Source organism: Phascolarctos cinereus, unplaced genomic scaffold, assembly GCF_003287225.1.
Source record: "Phascolarctos cinereus isolate Bilbo 61053 unplaced genomic scaffold, phaCin_HiC Scaffold_5;HRSCAF=322, whole genome shotgun sequence".
NCBI classification, from domain to species: Eukaryota; Metazoa; Chordata; class Mammalia; order Diprotodontia; family Phascolarctidae; genus Phascolarctos; species Phascolarctos cinereus.
The window spans coordinates 402,687,751-402,709,060 of NW_027555958.1; the positions used below are offsets into that span (position 1 = coordinate 402,687,751).

General features: G+C 36.4%; 1 protein-coding gene across 4 annotated transcripts in view; it reads left to right on the plus strand.

Moving 5' to 3' along the window:
- Nucleotides 1-21,310, plus strand: part of EDEM3 (ER degradation enhancing alpha-mannosidase like protein 3) — a 61,935-nt gene that overhangs the window by 23,978 nt on the left and 16,647 nt on the right. For all 4 annotated transcript variants that reach the window (XM_078156453.1, XM_020984398.2, XM_020984399.2 and 1 more), the window contains 11 exons: nucleotides 165-277; nucleotides 1,615-1,768; nucleotides 8,336-8,470; nucleotides 10,649-10,754; nucleotides 12,306-12,403; nucleotides 14,355-14,480; nucleotides 15,827-15,910; nucleotides 18,059-18,142; nucleotides 18,478-18,602; nucleotides 19,997-20,162; nucleotides 20,452-20,606. In XM_078156453.1, the coding sequence (XP_078012579.1) occupies nucleotides 165-277; nucleotides 1,615-1,768; nucleotides 8,336-8,470; nucleotides 10,649-10,754; nucleotides 12,306-12,403; nucleotides 14,355-14,480; nucleotides 15,827-15,910; nucleotides 18,059-18,142; nucleotides 18,478-18,602; nucleotides 19,997-20,162; nucleotides 20,452-20,606 (1,346 nt within the window). The remainder of the gene's footprint in view (nucleotides 1-164; nucleotides 278-1,614; nucleotides 1,769-8,335; nucleotides 8,471-10,648; nucleotides 10,755-12,305; nucleotides 12,404-14,354; nucleotides 14,481-15,826; nucleotides 15,911-18,058; nucleotides 18,143-18,477; nucleotides 18,603-19,996; nucleotides 20,163-20,451; nucleotides 20,607-21,310) is intronic.

Here is a 21,310-nt window from a genome sequence, read left to right on the forward strand (position 1 = left end):
TATCCCACCTCAGCTTCACTCACCTCACATACTTATAAGGAATCGGGGCACATCAGCACATGTTCAGTGTCTGGTATGGTGCACTCCACACAGATGCCTATAGGTTTTTGTATTGTTGGATTGCTTTAATCTGCAATGTGTTGAAAAAATTTTTATTTTCCTAGGTATTAAATAAAACTAAAGAATTTGAAGAGGCTGTGAGAAAAGTTGTAAGAGATGTTAATTTGGATAATGACATAGTTGTATCAGTTTTTGAAACAAACATCAGAGTCCTTGGGTAAGTATATGTATTATATGTTAAAGCTATACATTTGCATCAAAAAAATTAAGGACATTAAATTCATGGTCTTCAACTTTTTATGGTTGGAAGACACTTGACTAGGTTAAAATGATAGAACTTTTTTTATTCTGAGTCACAAACGTATTAGTCTGATTTCAAATTTTAGCATTCATGAAGAGCAACAAGACTTAGATTTGTGACCATAACCACATTTTCCAAGAAGAAAATTTTCATGCCCTTATTGGGTGGACAAGACAGTTGGTTGAGTTGAGTATTACTCTTTTGAGTCACTTCCAGTTCACTTAAGTCACTATCATAAATTGCCATCGGGAACACGATCTTCAGTATTAAGAGCTGCAATGAATCATCTTTTATTAGTGTGTAACTAATCTGTGATTTAGTGGGAAAATAATATTTGATCTTTAAGTGCTACAAGTTCATTTTATACTTAAAAAAATTATCCAGTTTGTTCCTAAGTTTATATGGGTTTCTGACCACAGGCAACTCTTGGTAGAAAAACCTACCTATAAAAACAAATTTTACAAGTACGTGTCTTGGGCAGCTAGGTGGCACAGTGGGTTAGAGCACTGGCCCTGAAGTCAGGAGGACCTGAGTTCAAATTCAACCTCAGACACTTGACACTTAGTAGGTGCATGACCCTGGGCAAGTCAATTAACCCCGATTGCCTTGTCCACAAAAAAAAAAAGTATGTATCTCACCTAAAGAGATGAAGTGCTCATTATGTATTTAAAGTATGTTTTCCTTGAAGGCATGTTAGGAAATAACCAGAAAACCATTGGCTTTTAATTCTTTTGTGATGATTGTTATTGTAATCTAATCTACATCCCTTTGCCAGAGATACAGAGTGATTCTTACCTGAAATTTAGTCATCCCTCAATGAATGTTCTCAGTGATCTGGTTATAGAAATTCATATAGCTCAGTCCATTTCATGTTTCATGGCAGATTTTTAACTTAACTGTTTTTATGAGTTGCTGTAGGATTGGTAAGAAGGCAGTGTCAAAATTAAGTTTGCTGACTACTTAGTTTTTGTACCTTTTTTAAAAAGTACTTCAGTAAGAATTTTAAAACACTTCGCAAATGGATCTTATCAGGTCTGACTTACAAAATACGAAACTTCAGTGATTTGGTGTGAAGTGATTAAGTGACTAGAGTAAGTTAAATAAGTGAACTGTTCATTCTTTCCTTTGATGTTTTATCACTGGTTATTCTTGTTAGCATTTGTAATACTCCTAACTTTATGGAGACACTCATTGATTTTATGACTAGAGTGTATTTATGAAATGTGGTTAATGTTTCTTATATGTAACTCTAGGGGTCTCTTAGGTGGACACTCAGTGGCTATCATGCTGAAGGAGAAAGGTGAACACATGCAGTGGTACAATGATGAACTTCTCCAAATGGCCAAGCAGTTGGGTTACAAGCTTTTACCTGCTTTCAATACCACTAGTGGCCTTCCTTATCCAAGAGTAAGTTATTTTTAAGGGCAGTAGTCATTAACATACTTCTTTTGCTATCTTATGTGGGGAATGTTTTTTGGTTGTATCCTTTCCAGTTCATGTAGAAACAGTATTCAGAGTGAGTGTTAATACTATAAATTATGTTAACATTTTTTACTCAGTTTACATGTAAGTGGTTTTAATTTCATCTAAACTTTTCATGTGAAATCATATAATAGGCCAGAATATTATCCAGCAGGCAGTTACAGGGGATGTAACTCGAGAGCTCAGCAAAGAAGTCAGAGTTGGAGGTACAGATTTGGACTCATCCGCATAGAGGTTAAAGTCATGAGAGTGGATACGTTTCTAGGGAAGGTAGTGTAGAGAGAAGACCTAAGGAATGAAGGATATGGCTCACCTGCATCGAGGTAATAATGTGTATCGTGCTTTTGAAGAGAACGTAGAAGGGCAGAACATTGAAATAGGTAATTCTTATTTTGGGGGAATTGGAAGAAGTGCCAGAAAAGTGAAAAAAGAGAGTCATCAGAAAGATAGGAAGAGTGGAATAGAATAGGAAAAGAGTAGGAAAGGAATCAAGGGAAGAGAGGATTTCTGGGAGGCAGGGTAGTAAGGAATATCAGGTGCTACAGAGAAGTTAGGAAGGGGCCTTTGGATATGGTTATTATATAGTGACTTGCTGACCCTTGAGGAAGGCTCTTGCCTACATAGATGGAGGAGGGAGGAGAGAGGGTGTTCAGGAGGATAGAGGCTTGTAGTATAGACCACTAATTACAGAATTTTGACACTTGAGAAGAGAAGTAGTCTTTGGCAATAGGGTCAGTGGAAGGTTTTGTTGCTTGAGGCAGTAGGGAGGAGCCAATGGAAAGGAAAAGATTGCTTCCTTACCCTTTTATTATGTTATGTTTATTTATGTTAATGGGACCACCATCTTTTTCGACAATTAGGTTTATAACTTGAATGCCATTTTAACTCTATCCTTTCCTTTCCCTCCCTTCTCCCCATATGTAATCAGTCGGGTAGTGGGTAGAGTGTTGGATTTTTAATAAGGATGACCCAGTTTCAAATCCTGCCTCTGACACTTAAGTCATAAGACACTAGCTAAGTGACTGTGGTGAAGTCACTTAATCTCTCAAAGTTCCAGTTTCCTAATCTATAAAATGGGGATCATAATATCTGACTACCTAACCTCACTAGGTTGTTTTATGGCTTAAATAAGATAATGTATATAAACTGCTTTGCAGATCTTAAAACGCTACATGAAATGTCAGTCATTATACTCTTCCCAGTGTTCGAAACTAATTTAGGTAGCTATGACTGCATTCTTGATTATTCCCTTGGGTTCATTCTGAATACCAGCAATGGCCAGATGAAGCTTGCTAAAAATTACTTTTCATCATGTTACTTCTCTGTTCAAAAATCAGCACTGGCTCTTCTTTGCCTATAGAAAAATATTTAGTCTGATTCTCAAAGACCTCTCAAATCTGCCTCACACTCTCCAAATAGTTTTACTTCCTGCTCCTTCCTGGCATAGACCTTCTACTCCAACCTGCTGGTTTACTTGTTACTTGTCAGATGTCTTTTGTTTTACCCATCAGTATGCCCTTGGTTATACTTCATACCACATCTTCCACCTATCCAAATTTTGTCTTTCAAGGACCAGGTCTAATCCTCTACTTCTCTGGTCAGAAGTGAGAAGTCAAAGAATTTCGAAACTTTGTAGGGCTCGGAGTGGGGAGAAAAACGGGGGACTTTTTTAAAATAAAATTTTGATGGATTGAAATATGCACTATATCTTTAAAAATTCAATTTATTAAGTGTCAGCTGTGTACAAGGCATTGTGACAGGCACTGGGAATACAAGATGAAAAATGACAAGCTTTTTTCTCAAGGAATTTATTTTTAGTTAAGAGACTGAAATGTGCACAAATAAAGATAAAAATGAAATGATTAAGTTTTGTAGGTGTGGTCAGAGTAGCCTGAGAGATTTAATTGGGAGGATCACTGACATACATACTTAATTAAGGAGGTGGTAGCACCTGTGTGGGGCCTTGTCCTTTGGTAGAGATGGTGAAAATGGAGATTCATCCTTAATAATGAATTTTTACAGCATATATACAGAAGCAAGAGAGGAAAGGATGAGATCAGAAAACAGCCAATTGTCCAGTTTGTTGGTGGGTAGAGTGCAGGTGTAGAGACAGATTGTTGGAAGACCTTGAGTTATCAGAGGAAGGATTTATATTTTATTAAGGGGAGGAGTGTTAAGAGGAGAGCTTTTTTTTTTTTAAAGAGGAAACTGATGTGATTTGACCAGTGTATTAAGAAGATTACCTTGGCAGTGGTGTGAAGGATAGATTGAAAGGGAGAAACTGGAGGCAGGAAAACCAGTTAGGAAGCTATTGTAATAGTTTAGGCATTTCAATATAATAGGTCTAAATGAACGTGGTGAAAATGAAAAGGAGAGAGATTTTGGAGCTGAAATCAACAGGCCTTGGCAATTTATTGAATGTAGGAAATGAAGAGAGAGAGAAAAGTCAAGAGTGACTCCAGTCATTTAGAGCAGGGGTTTTTAACCTGATAAATTTCAGTAGGTCCATGAATTTGGATGGGAAAACAATTACATCTTCACTTTCACTAGCTTCTTACTGAAATTTAGCATTTCATTCAATTATAAATGTAGGCAACAAACATTCTGAGTGATGGTCCATAGGTTTTTACCATATTGCCAAAGGAGTCCATGACACTGAAGAGTTAAGAACCTCTGGTTTAGAGCTTGGTTCTGTTGATGGTGGTGCCATCAACAGAAATGAGGAAGCCGGCAGGAAAGACTGATTATAGAGAGGAAAGAGTTAATACACTTGTTGAGTTTGAGGTTCATAGGGATCAATATGGAGGAGAGTGTCTCATGTACAATTGGAGGAAATAAATATTTGAGAATCATCTGTGTCAAGATAATAGGTAAGCCCATGATACTTGGTAAGACTGCCAGGAAGAAAGAATAAAGAGAGAGGGAAGAGAGCTCACGACAGCTTTCGTGGGCATTAAGGGGAGGGGAATGGTATTCTTTTTTTCTTTTTTTCAGGCAGTCGGGGTTAAGTGACTTGCCCAGGGTCACACAGCTAGTAAGTGTTAAGTGTTTGGTCTGAGGCTGAATTTGAACTGATGTCCTACTGACTTTAGGGCCAGTGCTCTATCCACAGAGCTACCTAGCTGCCCCCAGGGGAAAGAAGAAGAATGGAAATTGAGTCTGTCAAAGAGAGAGGAGAACCAGGAATGAACTGTGTCATAGAAGCCAAGGAAGAGAGGGACTTGTCCACAGTAGTAAATTCTGTAGAAGGTCAAGGGAAGGGAAGAACTGAGAACTATTAGATTTAGCAAGTAGGAGGTCATTTCAGACCTTGGAGGGAGCTGTCTCATTGTAGTGGTAGGGATGGATAGAAGCTACTTTGTGGAGGCCAAGGAGTGAGTGGGTAGTGAGTGAAGCAGTGGAGGCATTAAGTAGTCAGCTACTTCCTAGAAGCTTAGTAGTAAAGAGAATGATAGTTTATAAGTGTGGGCTGCAGGATCAGAGGAAAGTAGCTTTCTTTTGTTTATTTTTAGTATTGGGAAGATTTCAATCTAGGAAGTGGGGGGGGAGGGGAGGAGCCAGTAGAGAAGAAGGGACTGAAGGTGATCTAAGGGATGGGGGATGGTCAGTGGAGCAGGGCACTTGGTTAGATGGAAGGGATAGCACCAAAGACCCAAGTGAAGGAGTTAGGCTTGGCAAGGAGGAGAAACAGCTTCATCTCTGAGACCTGAGGGAAGGGCCGCGTGCGGGCGTGTGTGTGTGTGTGTGTGTGTGTGTGTGTGTGTGTGTGTGTGTGTGTGTGTGTGTGTGTGTACTCGCAAGTGTGCGCTATATATCACTTATTTTAGGAACTTAAAAATATGTTTATATTGGTTTGCTGAGAAGTTTGTCATATTTGATTTAAGTGTAATTTGTTCCAACAATATTGACAACTTTACTAATTAAATCTACTTTTAAATGTTTTTAGTTTTTGTTACAAATGGAGCTACAGGCTGCTGAATTTTAAGGAGTCTAGCATCTCTTAGCTTTTGCCAGTTTTAAGAGAAGAGGGCAAAGGTTTGAGAACAGAAGAAACCATCAACATTAATAGGAAAGTAAAGAAAGTTGTTCTGTTTCCTGGACTTAGTGGCCTGTGGTGTATCAAGCAGACACAGAAAGCACTCATTTTGAAAAAAGGAGCTGAGGGAAAAAAAACTCCTACATGCATTGAATACAACTTCTGCTACGTGGAGCGTTGTCTAATCAGTCTCATTTGGAAATTTCATTTGACATTTGCAAATCATGGTTTTTTCTTCATAATAAATTGTAGTACAAGAATGCTTTTGCATGGCAGTGGTTGGTCTCACCGTTTTGCTGTGGGTGGGAGAATGTAATTTAGTGATGAGCTCATAAGTGGTGGCATGCATGGATTTTGTGATAGGGGCCTCCCAGAGCTAATTAACTACTCACTTTACTTCATTGGCATAAATAGTATAGGTGCTTTTTTTCTTTACAAAATATGAGCTTATCAGAAGTTCAGTTGTACTTACAGAGGTTATGAAAGTATTGGAATGCAGCTAAATAGAGCCTGGTTTCTTGAATTCAGATTACATTTAAACTCTTATATTTCCATAAACAAGTATACTTCCTTTTAATTCCCTTGTGATTCTCAGAGTCTTGAAGCCAAGAGGAGCCAAGTTCCAATTTGCTTCCACCTGGGATCTTACTCCTCCGGCTTGAATATTTTGAGTAGGTTGGGCAGTAAGCCCCCCCCCCCATTTCTAATATCGAAAAGAACAAATGGATGCTTATTGCCAGGGTCTCCTCCATTCTCAGTTCTTGGAGGCCTAGGCAAAGTACTGACCTCTAGATCAAAAGTCGGCAAGAGGAAGCACACAAGCACATCAGGCATTAATCTTTCTACTTGTATTGAAAGTATTGAAAATTGCAAATCACAGTGCTCCCTGGAGTCAGAAATGCCTTTGATTTTTGTATCCAGAATTTTAATATTGTTGATAGTCTTGCATACAAACTGCTCCTTTCCTCCTCTGCCCCCCTTCGTGCCTCTCTGCTTTACTCCCCCACCCCAGCGTGAGTGCTCCCTCCTCCGCTGAGCTTTAGAAAATAGAAAATGCTTTTGGCACATTGGTTGTTGCTTTGTGATATTAGTTGTACTAGTTGTCTGTGTCAGATTTTGAAACTCCCTGTGTGCAAGGACTTTGTCGTAGCCTTTCCTTTGTGCCCTCTCACCAGTAGATAACTAACTGTAGTAAAACAAACAAGCAAACAAAAAACCCCAGCTAACTGGAATGTTTGGGGAAATAAGGTATTACTCCTAATTAAATGTATTGGTTAGCTAATGATTAGTCAAAAAAATTAAACTTGAAGTTTTTTCTAAATTGTACAGATGAGCTTTGCTATTTTTAATATGTTAGTAACTGTGATCATAATGGCTTTCTGTTGTGATTGCCAGTCTTATGTTGTTTCAGGCTCATGCATTGTTATGGTTAGTATTGTAAGTGTGAAAGGTAAGCCGTGGTCTTTTTGGTGAGGGATTTACTGGGTTGAGAGTAGCCTAAAGGTTTCAGTAGTACCAGATGCCTTTTGTGGGGGACTGAAGCTCTTCCCACCTGGCAGGGTGGAGGTGATGGCAGCTTAAGCCACTGCCTCCTCCCTGGATCTGAAAACGAGGGAGGAGATGGCAGCCATCTGGGGTGACCAGGGAGACCATTGGTAACTGCTCTCTTGCATCCTCCCCTGTTGCCAGTGGTGTTTGATTTTGTTTTTTGGTTCCTTAATTTAAACTTGTTTTCACATAGTATTCATTTCTCCTAATAATGAAATGCTCCAGAAATTCTGGATCTTGAGAAGAGTTCTGGTCATTTGGATTCTGGTTAACTAAAGATTTTTGTGAAATATATTTGGATCATCCTTTTGAGACATTGTTGTAAATGGAAATACTTTTTACTTGTGTCACATGGTAGAATGATGTTGCTCTGTCAGCAGGCTAGGAAAGTTGACGATTTCGATGCTTGTAAAAATCAGTATTTTAAAATCTCAGCCTGCCACTAATAGCTATCCTAGTAAAAGATTATTTGGTCACTTCTGTCTAAAACACTGCATTACCAATTCTAAGGAGAGGAGTTTTAGCTTTTTATTAAATTGTTTCTTTATCCTAACTTGTTTTTTAGACCTGACCTAGTTTCATCTAGTTCCTAGGTCTGTATTGAATAGTTTTAGCGATTCATCCATTCATATCTGTGTTAGAAGATACTTTCTCCATATAACATATATAATCTGGTTGGACTTTGATTTTGCTGAAGTAGGAATTAAAAGTATCTGCCCCTGAGTATTTTGTGTAGTATATCATCCAGTGGAGATGTCTCAGGTGTTTGGATTAAATTTCATTGTATACTTATTTCATATCTAATTTTCGTAGTTTAATAAAGTCATTATGAAAAATAAAGTAGTCTTTTGTGAAGGAGTTAGGGTGTATCCTTATTGCGAAAATGCTTTTCTTCTCATTTTGTTCAGATTAACTTAAAATTTGGCATGAGAAAACCAGAAGCTCGGACGGGAACAGAAACAGATACCTGCACGGCCTGTGCGGGTACCTTGATCCTTGAGTTTGCTGCTCTAAGTCGATTTACAGGAACATCAGTATTTGAGGTTTGTTTTTCATATCTTTGATCTCTTGGGTATTGGGTTTAGCTAACTTTCTGTTTTTGTTTTGTTATTCTGTTGGATAGCTTTAATATTCTTAATTCGAGAGCTACTATGTTTAGTTTTAAATCTGTTTATTCAATGGAATTTTTATGTAAGCCCTACCATATAGAAGAATGCTGAGGAAAAATGAATGTTGCCAACCAGTAGGATATAGCTGTATTAAAAGGAACCTTGTGCTTTGTGGAGAAGGTAGTATTAAGGTTTTATCTTTAAACTTTGATACATATTCATAGTACTATCAGCTAATAGTTCCTTGACAGCAGGGAATTTCTATATAAATCAGATATAAAGTGTTTGTGCTTTATTCTCTTGGCCTCTATGTCCCTTATTTCTCCTCAAAAATTTTAAAAGTACAACAGAAATCTTTCATTTTAAATATTGGCTTGAAAGCCTAATCTGACATGCGCACTAAGAGAATTTGTTTACCCTAAGGGAGGTTTTGTTCCTTGTTACCCGCAAGACTTAATGTTGCAAAAGAGTTGATAGTGGCTACGATCACTTACCCTTTTTAATTGCTTAAGCAGGTAAGAGGTAACCGAAGTGAGCTGGAGAGGTCTAATCTTCAAATATAGAGAGAGGCACTTTGGCCCTGTGGGAGAAGTACTGGGTTTCAAATGAGACTGGAGATCTAGATTCAAATTCAGGTCCTGGTTGTGTGATCCTGGTCCCATGACTTTCATCTTCTAAGCCTCATTTTTCTCATGTGTAAAATGGGGTTAATACTTAGACGGTTTACCTTTAAAATATCATATAAATGTGAGTTGTTACATGTTTTGTTAGGATTTTGCCTATTACACCTGCTGCCAAGGAATATTAAGGCAGCATATATTTCCAAATGGAAGTAAGAAGCAAATTGACATTTTAAAACGTTCAGAAACATGATTTAATTATGAAATGTATCCGGGGGCTAAGGGCTTGTTGCTTGGTTATAAAATGTTACATGAAATTAATGAAATTAATTATTTAGTTTCCAGTGTGTGTAAAAGCAAGAAAAGTTTAGAAATTTCCAAACAAAAACCTAGAAGTCTGATTCATCTTTTCATTTACTGTTGACTAGATTATCTGCCATTGAGATAAACAGGATCCAGGATGCCCATCATTTGGCATTTCAAAAACTCCGTCTCTGATAACCTCACTTGGTTATCCACCTAAGAAATTATGCTTTTCCACAAAATGGCATCTATAAAAAGTTATTTGCTTTGTATTTGAGTAGGGGAAATTATTTTAAGAGGCATATTTAGTTATGCTAATAATGAATGGTAATTGTTATTTCATAGTGTTTTTCATCTTTGTAGTGCCTTTTAGTTACAAGGAGAAAGACTTGAGAGGCTGAGAGCTAAGTGGATTACAGCATCCAGCCCTTACTAGTCATATGACCACAGGAAAATCACTTTCAACTCTCCCAGCCTGTTTCTTAATTGCTAAAATGGAGATATTAATGCTTGTAGTGCCTATCTCAAAGGGTTATTGTGAGATTCATAGGGTAGAGAACAGATAAAGTGCTTCACAAACCTTGAATCTATTATTTTTTTGTTCAGTCATTTTTTTCAGTTGTGTCTGACTCTTTGTGACCTCATTTGGGGTTTTCTTGGCAAAAATACTGGAATGGTTTGCCATTTCCTTCTCTAGCTCATTTTACAGATGAGGAAACTGAGGTAGACAGGCTTAAGCAGCTGGCCCCGGTCACACAGGTAGTAAGTTTCTGGGGCCACATTTGAACTCAGGAAGATGAATTTACCTGATTCCAGGCCTGGCATTCTATCAGTTGCATCACCTAGCTGCCACTTAAAGCTATTATTAAATAACAATAATATATGTACCTACACTTAAAACAAACTTTTCCTGTTTTGTTATTTATGAACCCGAGGATAATAAGTAATGTTAATTGTTTAAGATTATACATTAATTTAGAAGTCCAGATTTTCAGAACTGTCAGCCACTGCCATCTCTCTGTAATCATTAAAAACTACATTATTGTCCTTTTATTCCTATTTAATTGGCTAGGGTAATAATGAGTCTAACTTTCGAAGAGAATTCTTTTCATTGTTTTAAAGAAAAATATCACTATGTGACTTTCTAGATTGCTAAATTATAGTTTTCATATATGTATTTTATTTTCAGGAATATGCAAGGAAAGCCCTTGACTTTCTTTGGGAAAAAAGACAGCGCAGCAGTAATTTAGTAGGAGTAACTATTAATATTCATACCGGAGATTGGGTACGCAAAGGTATGTGAGTTGCAGGTTTTTTTCCTCACGATTTCATCGTCTCCTCAGAGTGTTTTAGGAAATGATGGAATCAGTCTTTTATTTTTCAGCCTTTTGGGCTTTAGCTGTGGGTTGTTTTTTTTTTTTCCCCCAAACTGTCTGGCCATCTCAAGAACCATGTAAAATGCCTTTGCAAAGTCACAAGATAGCTGGAGCTTCATTCAAGTACTGTTGCTGGTCTCCATATCCCAATTCACCTCATGTAGTAAAAGTACAGTCAGTCTTGATAATTTAGCAATTCTGTTTAGTGTCAGAACTTACTGACTACTATTTTTACTTGTGTCATCTGCCTAACATTTTGTGGCCCAGTGTGCTTTAAGGATAGATCCCTGCTCTCAGGAGACTTAAAATCTGATTGGAGTGAGAAGCCAACCAAGTGAATATTAGGAACGGGTGTGTTACTTGGAGTTCAGATGAAGGGAGTTATTAGAGAAGGCTGGGGTGTTTCAGAGCTGGAACTTGATGTAAAGACAGTTTGGTTTCAAGGGGAAAGGACACGCCTTACTTAATAGTTCATTCAAAAGGTCATTGTTTAGGTAACTGAGTAAGCCAGTGGGGCTGCAGCAGAAGACTTGTGCATAAGGTGCTATAGGAACAATGCAATTAACAAATCTTTTTGGTGAAAGAATTCCTTTGAATCAAATTAAAAGGGACTGGTGAGGGGAGTTTGTGTCTCCTAAGCATTGGATTGATAAGAGTGGTAAGAGCTGCTTCAAACAGGCCTCAAAGGGAGCTGGCTCTGTACCTGGCCTGGTTCTCTGGAGGTGCCCCCAGGCAGTGGCTGCTGGGCCCACTCCACATAGGGGCAGGGAAAGGCCAGGTCCTGTGGGAGGGGGAGGGTGTCCTTGTTCTGGGAGCCGTTGGTACACCTGGTGCTCTTACTGCCACCTCAGGAGAGAAAGTTTCTGACCAAGTCTGGAAATAGAGGAAAGGTGGGAAAAGGTAGAAAGAATGCTTCTTTCAAACCTTGTTTGAATCTCCATTTTCTTCGTATATCCTATTTGTGATTAACGAGTTGTATTACTGAGAGTAACAGTGATAATCCTAGTAAACAAAGAACAGACTGATGAACAAGATCAGGATGAATTTAGAGGAATTAGTAGATGACTATAGAAGCAAAGGCCGTCTAACATAAAGATGCATGACTTTTAAAATGGCACAAAGGCGCCCTCTAGTGGTGCTTTGGTTTAGTGTCCCACTAAGAATTTAGCCTTTTTTTCTTACATCATGGAAACTCAGTAAATAAAAGTCTTTCATCTCTCAATTTTGAAATGTTATTAGAGAAACACTATTCATTAATCACAATTTTTTTCTCCTACAAAATCATAAATTACCTCTAAAAACATTTTGCTTGTGTACATGCTATTGTTTTTATGTGCTTAACAATGCCCTTTTCTTTTGTCCACATAACAGCCTCCTCATTTGCCCTAAGTATTGAAGTAAACCTCATTTGCATTTTACATAATTTCTGACAATTGTTTTTAATAGGCTTATTTGCATTCATTTTTATAGACAGTGGAGTTGGAGCAGGAATTGATTCATACTATGAATATTTATTAAAAGCCTATGTCTTGCTCGGGGATGACAGTTTTCTGGAAAGATTTAACACAGTAAGTTTTTTCACCTTTCATCTTTGTGTTATTTTTGGATTTAATTTAAAGTAAATCAATTGTCAGTTCTTGACAGAATTTTATTTATGTGGTCATGAAATTTTGTCAGATAATTGATTTGTTCACATCAGTGTGACACAAGCAGTTCTCATTTATCCTTGGTGATGTTAGGACTGGGTTTTTGTAGATAAGTCAAACACGCATTCCAGAAAATTCATTTTAGCCAGTTGCTTTAGTCTCTCTTTTTTTAGTTTAGATATTGTATCAGAATTGCTAATAGACAATGGATATATCTGAATCTTACTGTTTTTCACTCATTTTGATTATAGGAAGGGAATATGTTGAGATGAATGCTGTTTTTCACCTTAACTCTTTAACCTTGTTCTCCTAACCACTGTTTTTCACTCTAGCTCTTGGAGCTTTGGGCTAGCTTTGCTTCATGTTGCCGTGTAGGGGCAAACATTGTCACTTGTTCACAATATTTCTCAAAATTTTTTTGTGCATTGTGCACTTTTATAGCAGGTTGTAAAGTTGATTTAAAGTATTTTGAATCTCTTCAGAGTTTCTAATAACAAGCTAGCTAGGTAGCTAATCATTTTTTACAAGTAAATATATTTTCCTGAACTAAAAATATTTTCTTTAAAATCTCAGTTTTCCTTACAATCCAAGTGATCCTGGTGTTAATGAACAACAACAAAACTCACTGAACTTAGGTGATTTTAGAAGATACAGTTAATATTTACAGAGGCACTGTGTCTACGTAAGAAACTCCTGCCTACATTCCAATCCATCCATGACCTGATAGATAAGTAGCTGGACGTTGGGTGATTTGCTCAGGATCACACAGCTAAGAGGTGTCCGAGGCAGGGCAGGTCTTCCTACCTTCACCACTTTTCTGACTTTGCCCAACATTTTGTCTGCCCTGTCACACTGTTTTTCATTAAGCAGGCTCAGTGACCCTAAAAATATTTTCTTACATAACCTTAGTAAAAAAGATACTAAAGAATAAAGAAAATTGGAGGGAAAGGAAAAGAGAACCAGGTTCAGCAGGAAGAGTAGGAAGAAGTAGAAGTATTAACATGGACAGTGAACCCCAGACTCTAGGCAGGTAGAGGACCAGCTCCAGAGGGTCTGAAGAGAACTAAAGCAAGAGTGCAGTATAGAGACCAGTGGAGTAATTGATTGATCAGAAGCAGGAGTTCTTAACTTAACCTCCATTTGTGTCAGCCTGATAAACCCTAGAGATCCCCCTCTCAGAATCTTGTGAAACACTAAAATAAACATACTTAGGATTACAGAGCAAACCAATTATATTGAAATATAGTTATTCAGAATTTTTTTTTAAGTTAATGGACCCAGGTTAAGAACCAGATATACAAGTACTTCATTAGATTCTGAGGGTATCCCTCTTTCAGTGACACAGAAATTTATGTTCATGTTATTGAAACCTCTGTCATCAACAAAGGGTTAATTTATGTTTTGCATACTCAGTTTAAGAAGATGTGGAAGGATATACTTTTAATTTAATTTGGGATGATTTCCATCAAAATGGTTAAAATAAACTTTCAGTGCTGAAGTTGACTCAATTTTATAGATTTTTCTCATTTAGGATAACAAGTCATGCTTTTTATTCCAACATAGTCTTGTTTGTAGGATCATAAATTTGGGGGAGAGCTTAGAGACCCTCTAGTTCAACTCACTCATTTTACAGATAATGAAAATGGTGTCCAAAGAGAACTTCCCCTAGGTTATATAGCAGCAAACTTTGGTGGCAGGTTTTGAACCTAGGCCCTCTGATTCCAGAGCTCACTTTCTTTCCCTGCTGCCTCTCTGTTAATCTGACCTCTTGAGGTCCATCGAGCTTAAACAAATTATCTGGAATAGCTCATTTGACTGTTTCTTCCATCTCTTGTGCTAATTTCATGAAATGTGTATTGATTTTTTTTTTTAGCACTATGATGCCATCATGAGGTACATTAGCCAGCCCCCTCTTCTGCTTGATGTGCACATCCACAAACCAATGTTAAATGCTCGAACTTGGATGGATTCTTTGCTTGCCTTCTTTCCAGGTCTGCAGGTAAAGAGAAATTGAGTATTTAAAAGTAGCATTAAATCGTACCATTAAAGTGAAATAAATATTATTCATATTAATTTATAATCTCTAAAAACAAAAAAATCACTGAAAATGGTTTCATTCTTATTTTCTAATGCAACAAATTACTGTGGTCAAAAGTTAGGTGCCAGCTACGTTACTCCTATGTTGCATTAAGTGTGACCGATGATAATAGCATATCTTTGAATATATGGATGAATAAATGAATGAATGAAGAAGCACTTATTAAGCACTTGCTACTGCAGTGTACTGTGCTACTAATAAATAAGCCTTAGTTACACAAATAGAAAAACCAGAATGGTCCTGTTTTCAAGGAGCTCAGACTCTAGTAGGTACAGAAAACACATAGAGGGAGTTCCAGCTGCAAATCAAATGGAAAAGTCTGTTGGTTCTTAGGGTACAGCAGCAAGGCAGAGTGTAGTTTATGTTTTTTCGAGTCCTTTCCTTTCATAAAATCATATCAGTTTCTGGGGGCAGCTAGGTGGCGCAGTGGATAGAGCATTGGCCCTGAAGTTGGAAGGACCTGAGTTCAAATGCGGCCTCAGACCAAACACATGACATATAACTATCTGTGTGACCCTGGGCAAGTCACTTAATCCCAATTGCCTAAAAAACAAAAAACCAAACAAAATCATATCAGTTTCTGCTGTTGAGCCATTTAATGGTGCCAAAGACTTTGTTGTTGGAAACTTTCTTTGCCAGGTCTTTGGTAGTTGTGGCCGCTGAGGAGATAAGTGCTGAAGACTTGGCCTGGAATACTACCAATAAGAACGAAGAAGAAATGGGGGGCAGATATGAGAGATTTTCAAGAAAGAATAGACAGTATTTGGTTGCTGTATTTGGGAGTGGAGAAGAGTTTTTATGTGGATATATTGTTTTCCATTAGAACCTACTATCTCCCATAGGGATTGAACTCACAGGCTTGGTGTTAATAACATCATACTTTAAAGCAGCTGAGCTAACCTGACTACTTTCAGACCACAAGACTTCTAGATGGATACATCCTTTAGCTAGTTGCTGATTTCTGCTGGTATCTTCCAAATTGGAACAGGTCATCAATGAATGAATTGTGTAGTCTGGTATCTTCTCTGACAGGGTCAACAGCAGCTGTGCCCAGGTCAAAGTAAAATGATAAACAGGGCCAAATAGGTTTAGGAGCTGCCTATAAAATGGCTTCAAGCAAGAAAAGTCATTATTCACACTTTTAAAAGTTGAGCAAATTAATTTGTATGGTTCTGCATGATATTGATCACAGATGATTGAGGTAGCAAAATATGTATATTAGGTTAATCTTTATTTTATGACTCTAGGTTTTAAAAGGAGACATTAGACCCGCTATTGAAACTCATGAAATGTTATATCAGGTGATAAAAAAGCACAATTTTCTTCCAGAGGTAAGTAAGAAAATCACAGGGATCACAATCAACTATTTATTTCCACAAGAAAAAAAGTAATGTTTTGTGGAAGATGTAGATATTGTAGTGTAATTTTTTTTCTATGTAAGTTTGTATTTTTTACTTTTTCGCAATCACAAATGTGTATTTTTGATGGATTCCACTGAATGAGAGAAGCCATTGGTTTTTCATAGTTACATTTATATATTTTGGCAGTCTTCTCAGGCAGCTAAGTTTGTTTCTATGAAATCTTGGTTTAGATTTGATTTTTAAAAACAAGATATGTGTGGTAACTGTCCTACTAATTAAAATACTACCACTAAACTAATTTTTAGTATCAGCTTTTAGCTTCCTGGTAAAAGGTAGAATTCAGATTTTCAAAAATGTATATAAGTTGTCATGAAATTAATTTATTAGGTGCTTGGGAAGAATTCTTTAAAGCACTTAAGTGGTTCATTCACTATGTGTGGGAAAGCTTAGGTTTTTTTTTTTTAATCCTTAAGAGTATAAAACTTTCATCATCTCTGGTGTTTTTTGGGTGATATTCCTATCATTTTCTCTGCTTTTATATGGGACAGATTTTTAAGTAATGTTTTCTTTGAATTTCATGTAAATCTGTGGAAATATAACCTTTGAAAGAGAGCTTTATGACAGTCATTAAAGATGACAAGTTTTTTTTCTGGTTGTAAATTTCCCCTTTTAAAAAAATAATTAAATTTTGTTGATGTTTTGTTTTTACATTACTTTAATTTCCCTTTATATGCCTCTCAATTCCTCTTCCAGAGTATGTATTCTTTTCTTTTATTAATCTGTTCCTGCCCCCCACCCTTCATTAAGCATTTTAAAAAAAATTGGGTGGATTATCTGACAAAACAAAGTCCTACACTGGCCGTGTTTGAAAAATGTGTCTCTCATTACATTTTAAGTTCATCACCTCTCTGACATGAGGTGAGTGCTATGTTTCATCTTATTTCTTCTGGACTCATTTTATTGAGTTCTTAAAGTCTCTTGAAGTTTATGTAAATTGGTCATCTAGTTCACTTAATCAACAGACATTTATTAAGTGCCTGTTATGTGCTAGTCACTCTGCTAAGAAAAGGAAAAAACAAAATTCTTGTTCTCAGGGGGCTCACAGTCTAATGGGAGAGACACCATGGTTGTACAGACAGTATAGTTGGAGATAATCTCAGAGGCAAGGCACTAAGATTAAGAAGGACTAGGAAAGACTTTTTGTAGAAGGTGAGACTTTAGCTGAGATTTGAAGGATGCTAGGAGGTAAAGATGAGGAGGAAGAGAATTCTAGGTATGGGCGAGAGCCAGTGAAAATGCCCAGAGTCAGGAGAGGAGTGTCTTGTGGGGGAATGGTAAGGAAATCCTTTTCACTCTGCATCATTTCATAGAGGTCTTCATGGTGTCCTCTGAAACTGTCCATTTCATAAATTCTTGTGGCATAATAATATTACCTTCATATAGCATAATTCATTTAGTCATTTCCCGATAGGAATATCTCTTTAGTTTCCAATTTCTAGCTATTACCAAAATTGCTGCTGTAAATATTTTTGTATACATATAAGTCCTTGTCCTTTTTTATTTCTTTGGGGTGTAGGCCCAGTAGAAAGCAGTGTAGTCGAACAGTATGTATAGATTAATAGTACAGATTAGTTTGGGCATAGTTCTGATTTCCTTCCCAGAATGGCTCTGCCAATTCACAGCTCCATCCATGGTGTGCTCATGGACCTGTTTTCCTACAGCCCATCTGGTGTTTGTCATTTTCCTCTATTGTCGTCTTTACCACTCTAATCCATGTGAAGCGGAACCTCAAAATTGCTTTAATTTACACTTTTCCAATTAGTGATATAGAGCATTTTTTTGTATGGTTGTTGATTGGATTTTTTTTTCTTTGAAAACTGCCTGTTCATGTCTTTGACCATTTATCTTGTTCTTATAAATTTGAATCAGTTAAGATCAAGGTTTTTTTTTTAAGGAAATGTTTATTTTCTCTTAATACATAATGTATTTATGTTTTTAGCTGAATGTTGTATATCATCTGTAGCATCATCAGCTGTTCCAAAACTGTTTGTTTGCTATTTTTATTGTGGGTTTTTACATCTAAATTTTATCAGATATGTATTTTTCAATTTTGTTTAGGCTTTTACTACAGATTTCAGAGTACACTGGGCTCAGCATCCCTTAAGGCCAGAATTTGCAGAAAGTACCTACTTCTTATATAAAGTAAGATAATTTTCTTTCTTTTCCCTCCATGTCCTCATTTCCTCTTATGTGTCATTTGAAAGGGACAGTTGAATTTTCAAAATGCTGACTCTCTCATTGGTTAAATGTGTCACAGTAACTTTTAAACACATGGTTATTAGAAGATACCGTAGTTGACATCATCTGTTCTGTACATGCATCCATACCATAAAGTAAAACAATTTTGTGCTTATTTAAGAACTTTATGTGTTTAACTGGACTCAGAAATTATTTTTAGAAATAGATTCTATTTAATAGGTTTTGTGGCACATTTTATACATAATATGTGTATACAAATATTTTTTTCTTCTTAATAGGCTACAGGGGATCCTTACTACCTCGAAGTAGGGAAAACACTTATTGAAAATTTAAATAAATACGCTAGAGTGCCTTGTGGGTTTGCTGCCATGAAGGATGTTCGTACTGGAAGTCATGAGGATAGGTAAAATGCTCCTAGGATTCCCTTTTCTTCAAGTTAATGTTTACACAACTTAAAAAACTTGCATTAGTGGTCAAATAAATTTCAAATAAATTTACCAGATTGACAAAGTTTGCTTCAGGAAATAAGCCCTAATTTACGTGCTAACTTAATTTATTCTTGCTGACTTTTTGTAGACCAGCTCTGTACTGTTTGAAATAATTTAATAATGTTCAAATCTTACAATACGAGTATCAGAAACGAGTGTGTTCTGTTCTTTTAGCATTTAGAAACAAAATAGTTTAGAAATCTCAATTTGGGTAGTTTTTCTAAGTAATGAGTTTATTGCAGGATAAACAGCATTATGTTTGAACACCTTATTCCTAGCTATAGGTGGCAGTTTCATCTCCCTTTTGTTTTGTTAGTTAGCAAAAAAAAAATTACTGACGAGTTTTGTTCTGTCAGACCCTGTGATACAATACCATTTTAACAACAAAAAAGCATAAGTGGTAATTATCATATATTGTAATGATAGGTAACATATAGTGCTTTGAGGTTTGTTTTACCTCAGCATTTCTGTGAGGTAGAGTAAATTGAAAAACTGAGGCCCAGAGAGCGTAAATGAGTTGCCAGAGTGGAGTCAAAGCTTTAGTTCAGGATGTTTGCTTTTACAGTAGTGCTGCATATATGAAAATGCACTTGAGTCACAGGATCAAATAGCCAGAACACAACTGAAAATCCAGAAATTAACACGCAAAAAAGCCATCAAGCAGCCAAATAAAGGTCACAAAATACATATGGATCCCTCGCAGGAGAAGCTTTCACTCGAGCTATTTTATTTTAGAAACAGGTCTATAAACTCAGGGATCTTATTTCGCAGTGTAAAGGGGGCAAGATGATTTGTGGAATAGCTTATTACCCTAGGAAATTTTACGGTAACTTCGTGCCACTTGTGTGATTTTTGATCAACCAGCATTTTCTTTTAACATTTGAAATAAGATTTGAATATTTTGGTATTTGTGTATATATGTGTGGTGTTATTTGCAGAGGAATAATCCAGTGAGGAAATCCGCAGAGGTCAGATTATCTGTCTCTGTTTTATGTTTTATAAGACTGAAGGTAAAGTGACTAACCAATAGTTATTGCGTGGTCTAGTGATAAACATCTTAAACTCTTTAGTAGGACTAGGAGAAGCAGTCCTGTTCCTCTTTTCTCATCTTTGTTGCACTGTGATTCATTCTGTTTTTTGTCTCAAAACAAAACTAGAGCTGAGAAGGTGGTGGTGCCATGCTGGGATTATTAGAACTTTTTAAGAATCCCTTTGGAAATTTAAAATTGGGTTATATATGGATAAAAAGTGACTTTATATTGGCTACTAAGATTTGGAGGTTTAAAAAATTTTTTTTTAATATATTTAGAATGGACTCTTTCTTCTTGGCGGAAATGTTTAAATATCTTTACCTACTGTTTGCTGATAAAGAAGATATTATTTTTGATATAGAAGATTACATTTTTACAACAGAAGCTCATCTATTACCTCTTTGGCTCTCTACTACAAATCAAACAGTCTCTAAGAAAAACACAGTGAGTTACTTTCTGAATTAAATATTTTATTGTCATTTATACTTGTAGCCAAAAAGAAAAATCTGCCAATGGGGTTATTTAATTTGACTGTAGCATTTTCTTTTCTCACTTAGATATATAGTCTGTGTACTTGAGTTTCTGCAGAAGTTTTATTTTATTTATTTATTTTATTGTTTTGCAATACTTTTTTAAGAGTGTTGTCTTTCTTGGGCAAAGTTTTATTTACCTAGCTCCATGATATGTTAAAGGAGTGATTAATTTCTTTTCTTAACCTGTATTTTTCTTACAGACTACAGAATATACAGAACTGGATGATAGTAACTTTGACTGGACATGTCCAAATACTCAGATTCTCTTCCCAAATGATCCAATGTATGCCCAGAGCATTCGTGAACCCTTGAAAAATGTGGTGGATAAAAGCTGTCCTAGAGGTGTTGTCAGAGTGTAAGATGGATAGTTTTTCATTTGAATCATTAATATGAAATTTGAATAGTTAAAGAGCTGGTCGTGTCTAGTAGGGGACCTAGAGAAAGGGCTAGAATGATAATGGTTTGATGGGAAATATACAGTTATGTAGTTATAACTGGTAACTATTTCTGTTTCTAATATAAAAATTTTATCTATTGTAGGCATATGGAATGCAACATCAGGGTTTTTTTTTGTCAGTGCTGTCATTTTTTAATGAAAAACTAATAGCTGAGCTATTAATATGTGACTGTACTTTCTATAACTGTTTTATGCAAGATAGTTTTGTCAAATCTGTTCACCAGTTCATTCAAGAAAAGCTTATTGATTGTTTTTTAAGAACTGAGAGAGATTCAGAGTTCAGTAAGGCAAGGTCTCTGCTTTTAAGGAGTTCACAATTTTGAAGTGAAATGTACAGTAGTTATAATTCAAAGTAGGACTGGATAAATGCATATCGACCTTAAAAGCATTCTATGTATGGATTTAGAAAAAAAAATTCCTTTGTAATAGAATTATTGAGTGCTAAGGATGATAAAGTCATCTTTTTATGTCCATTCCTGTCAGTTTTAATCTTGAGAATACTAATTACTAATTAAAAGGAAAAGAAAACCGAAATTCCCTAAACAAAAACCCTGGGCAACTAATTCAATCCCTTCTAGCAGTCATACTGATAATCTTAGATG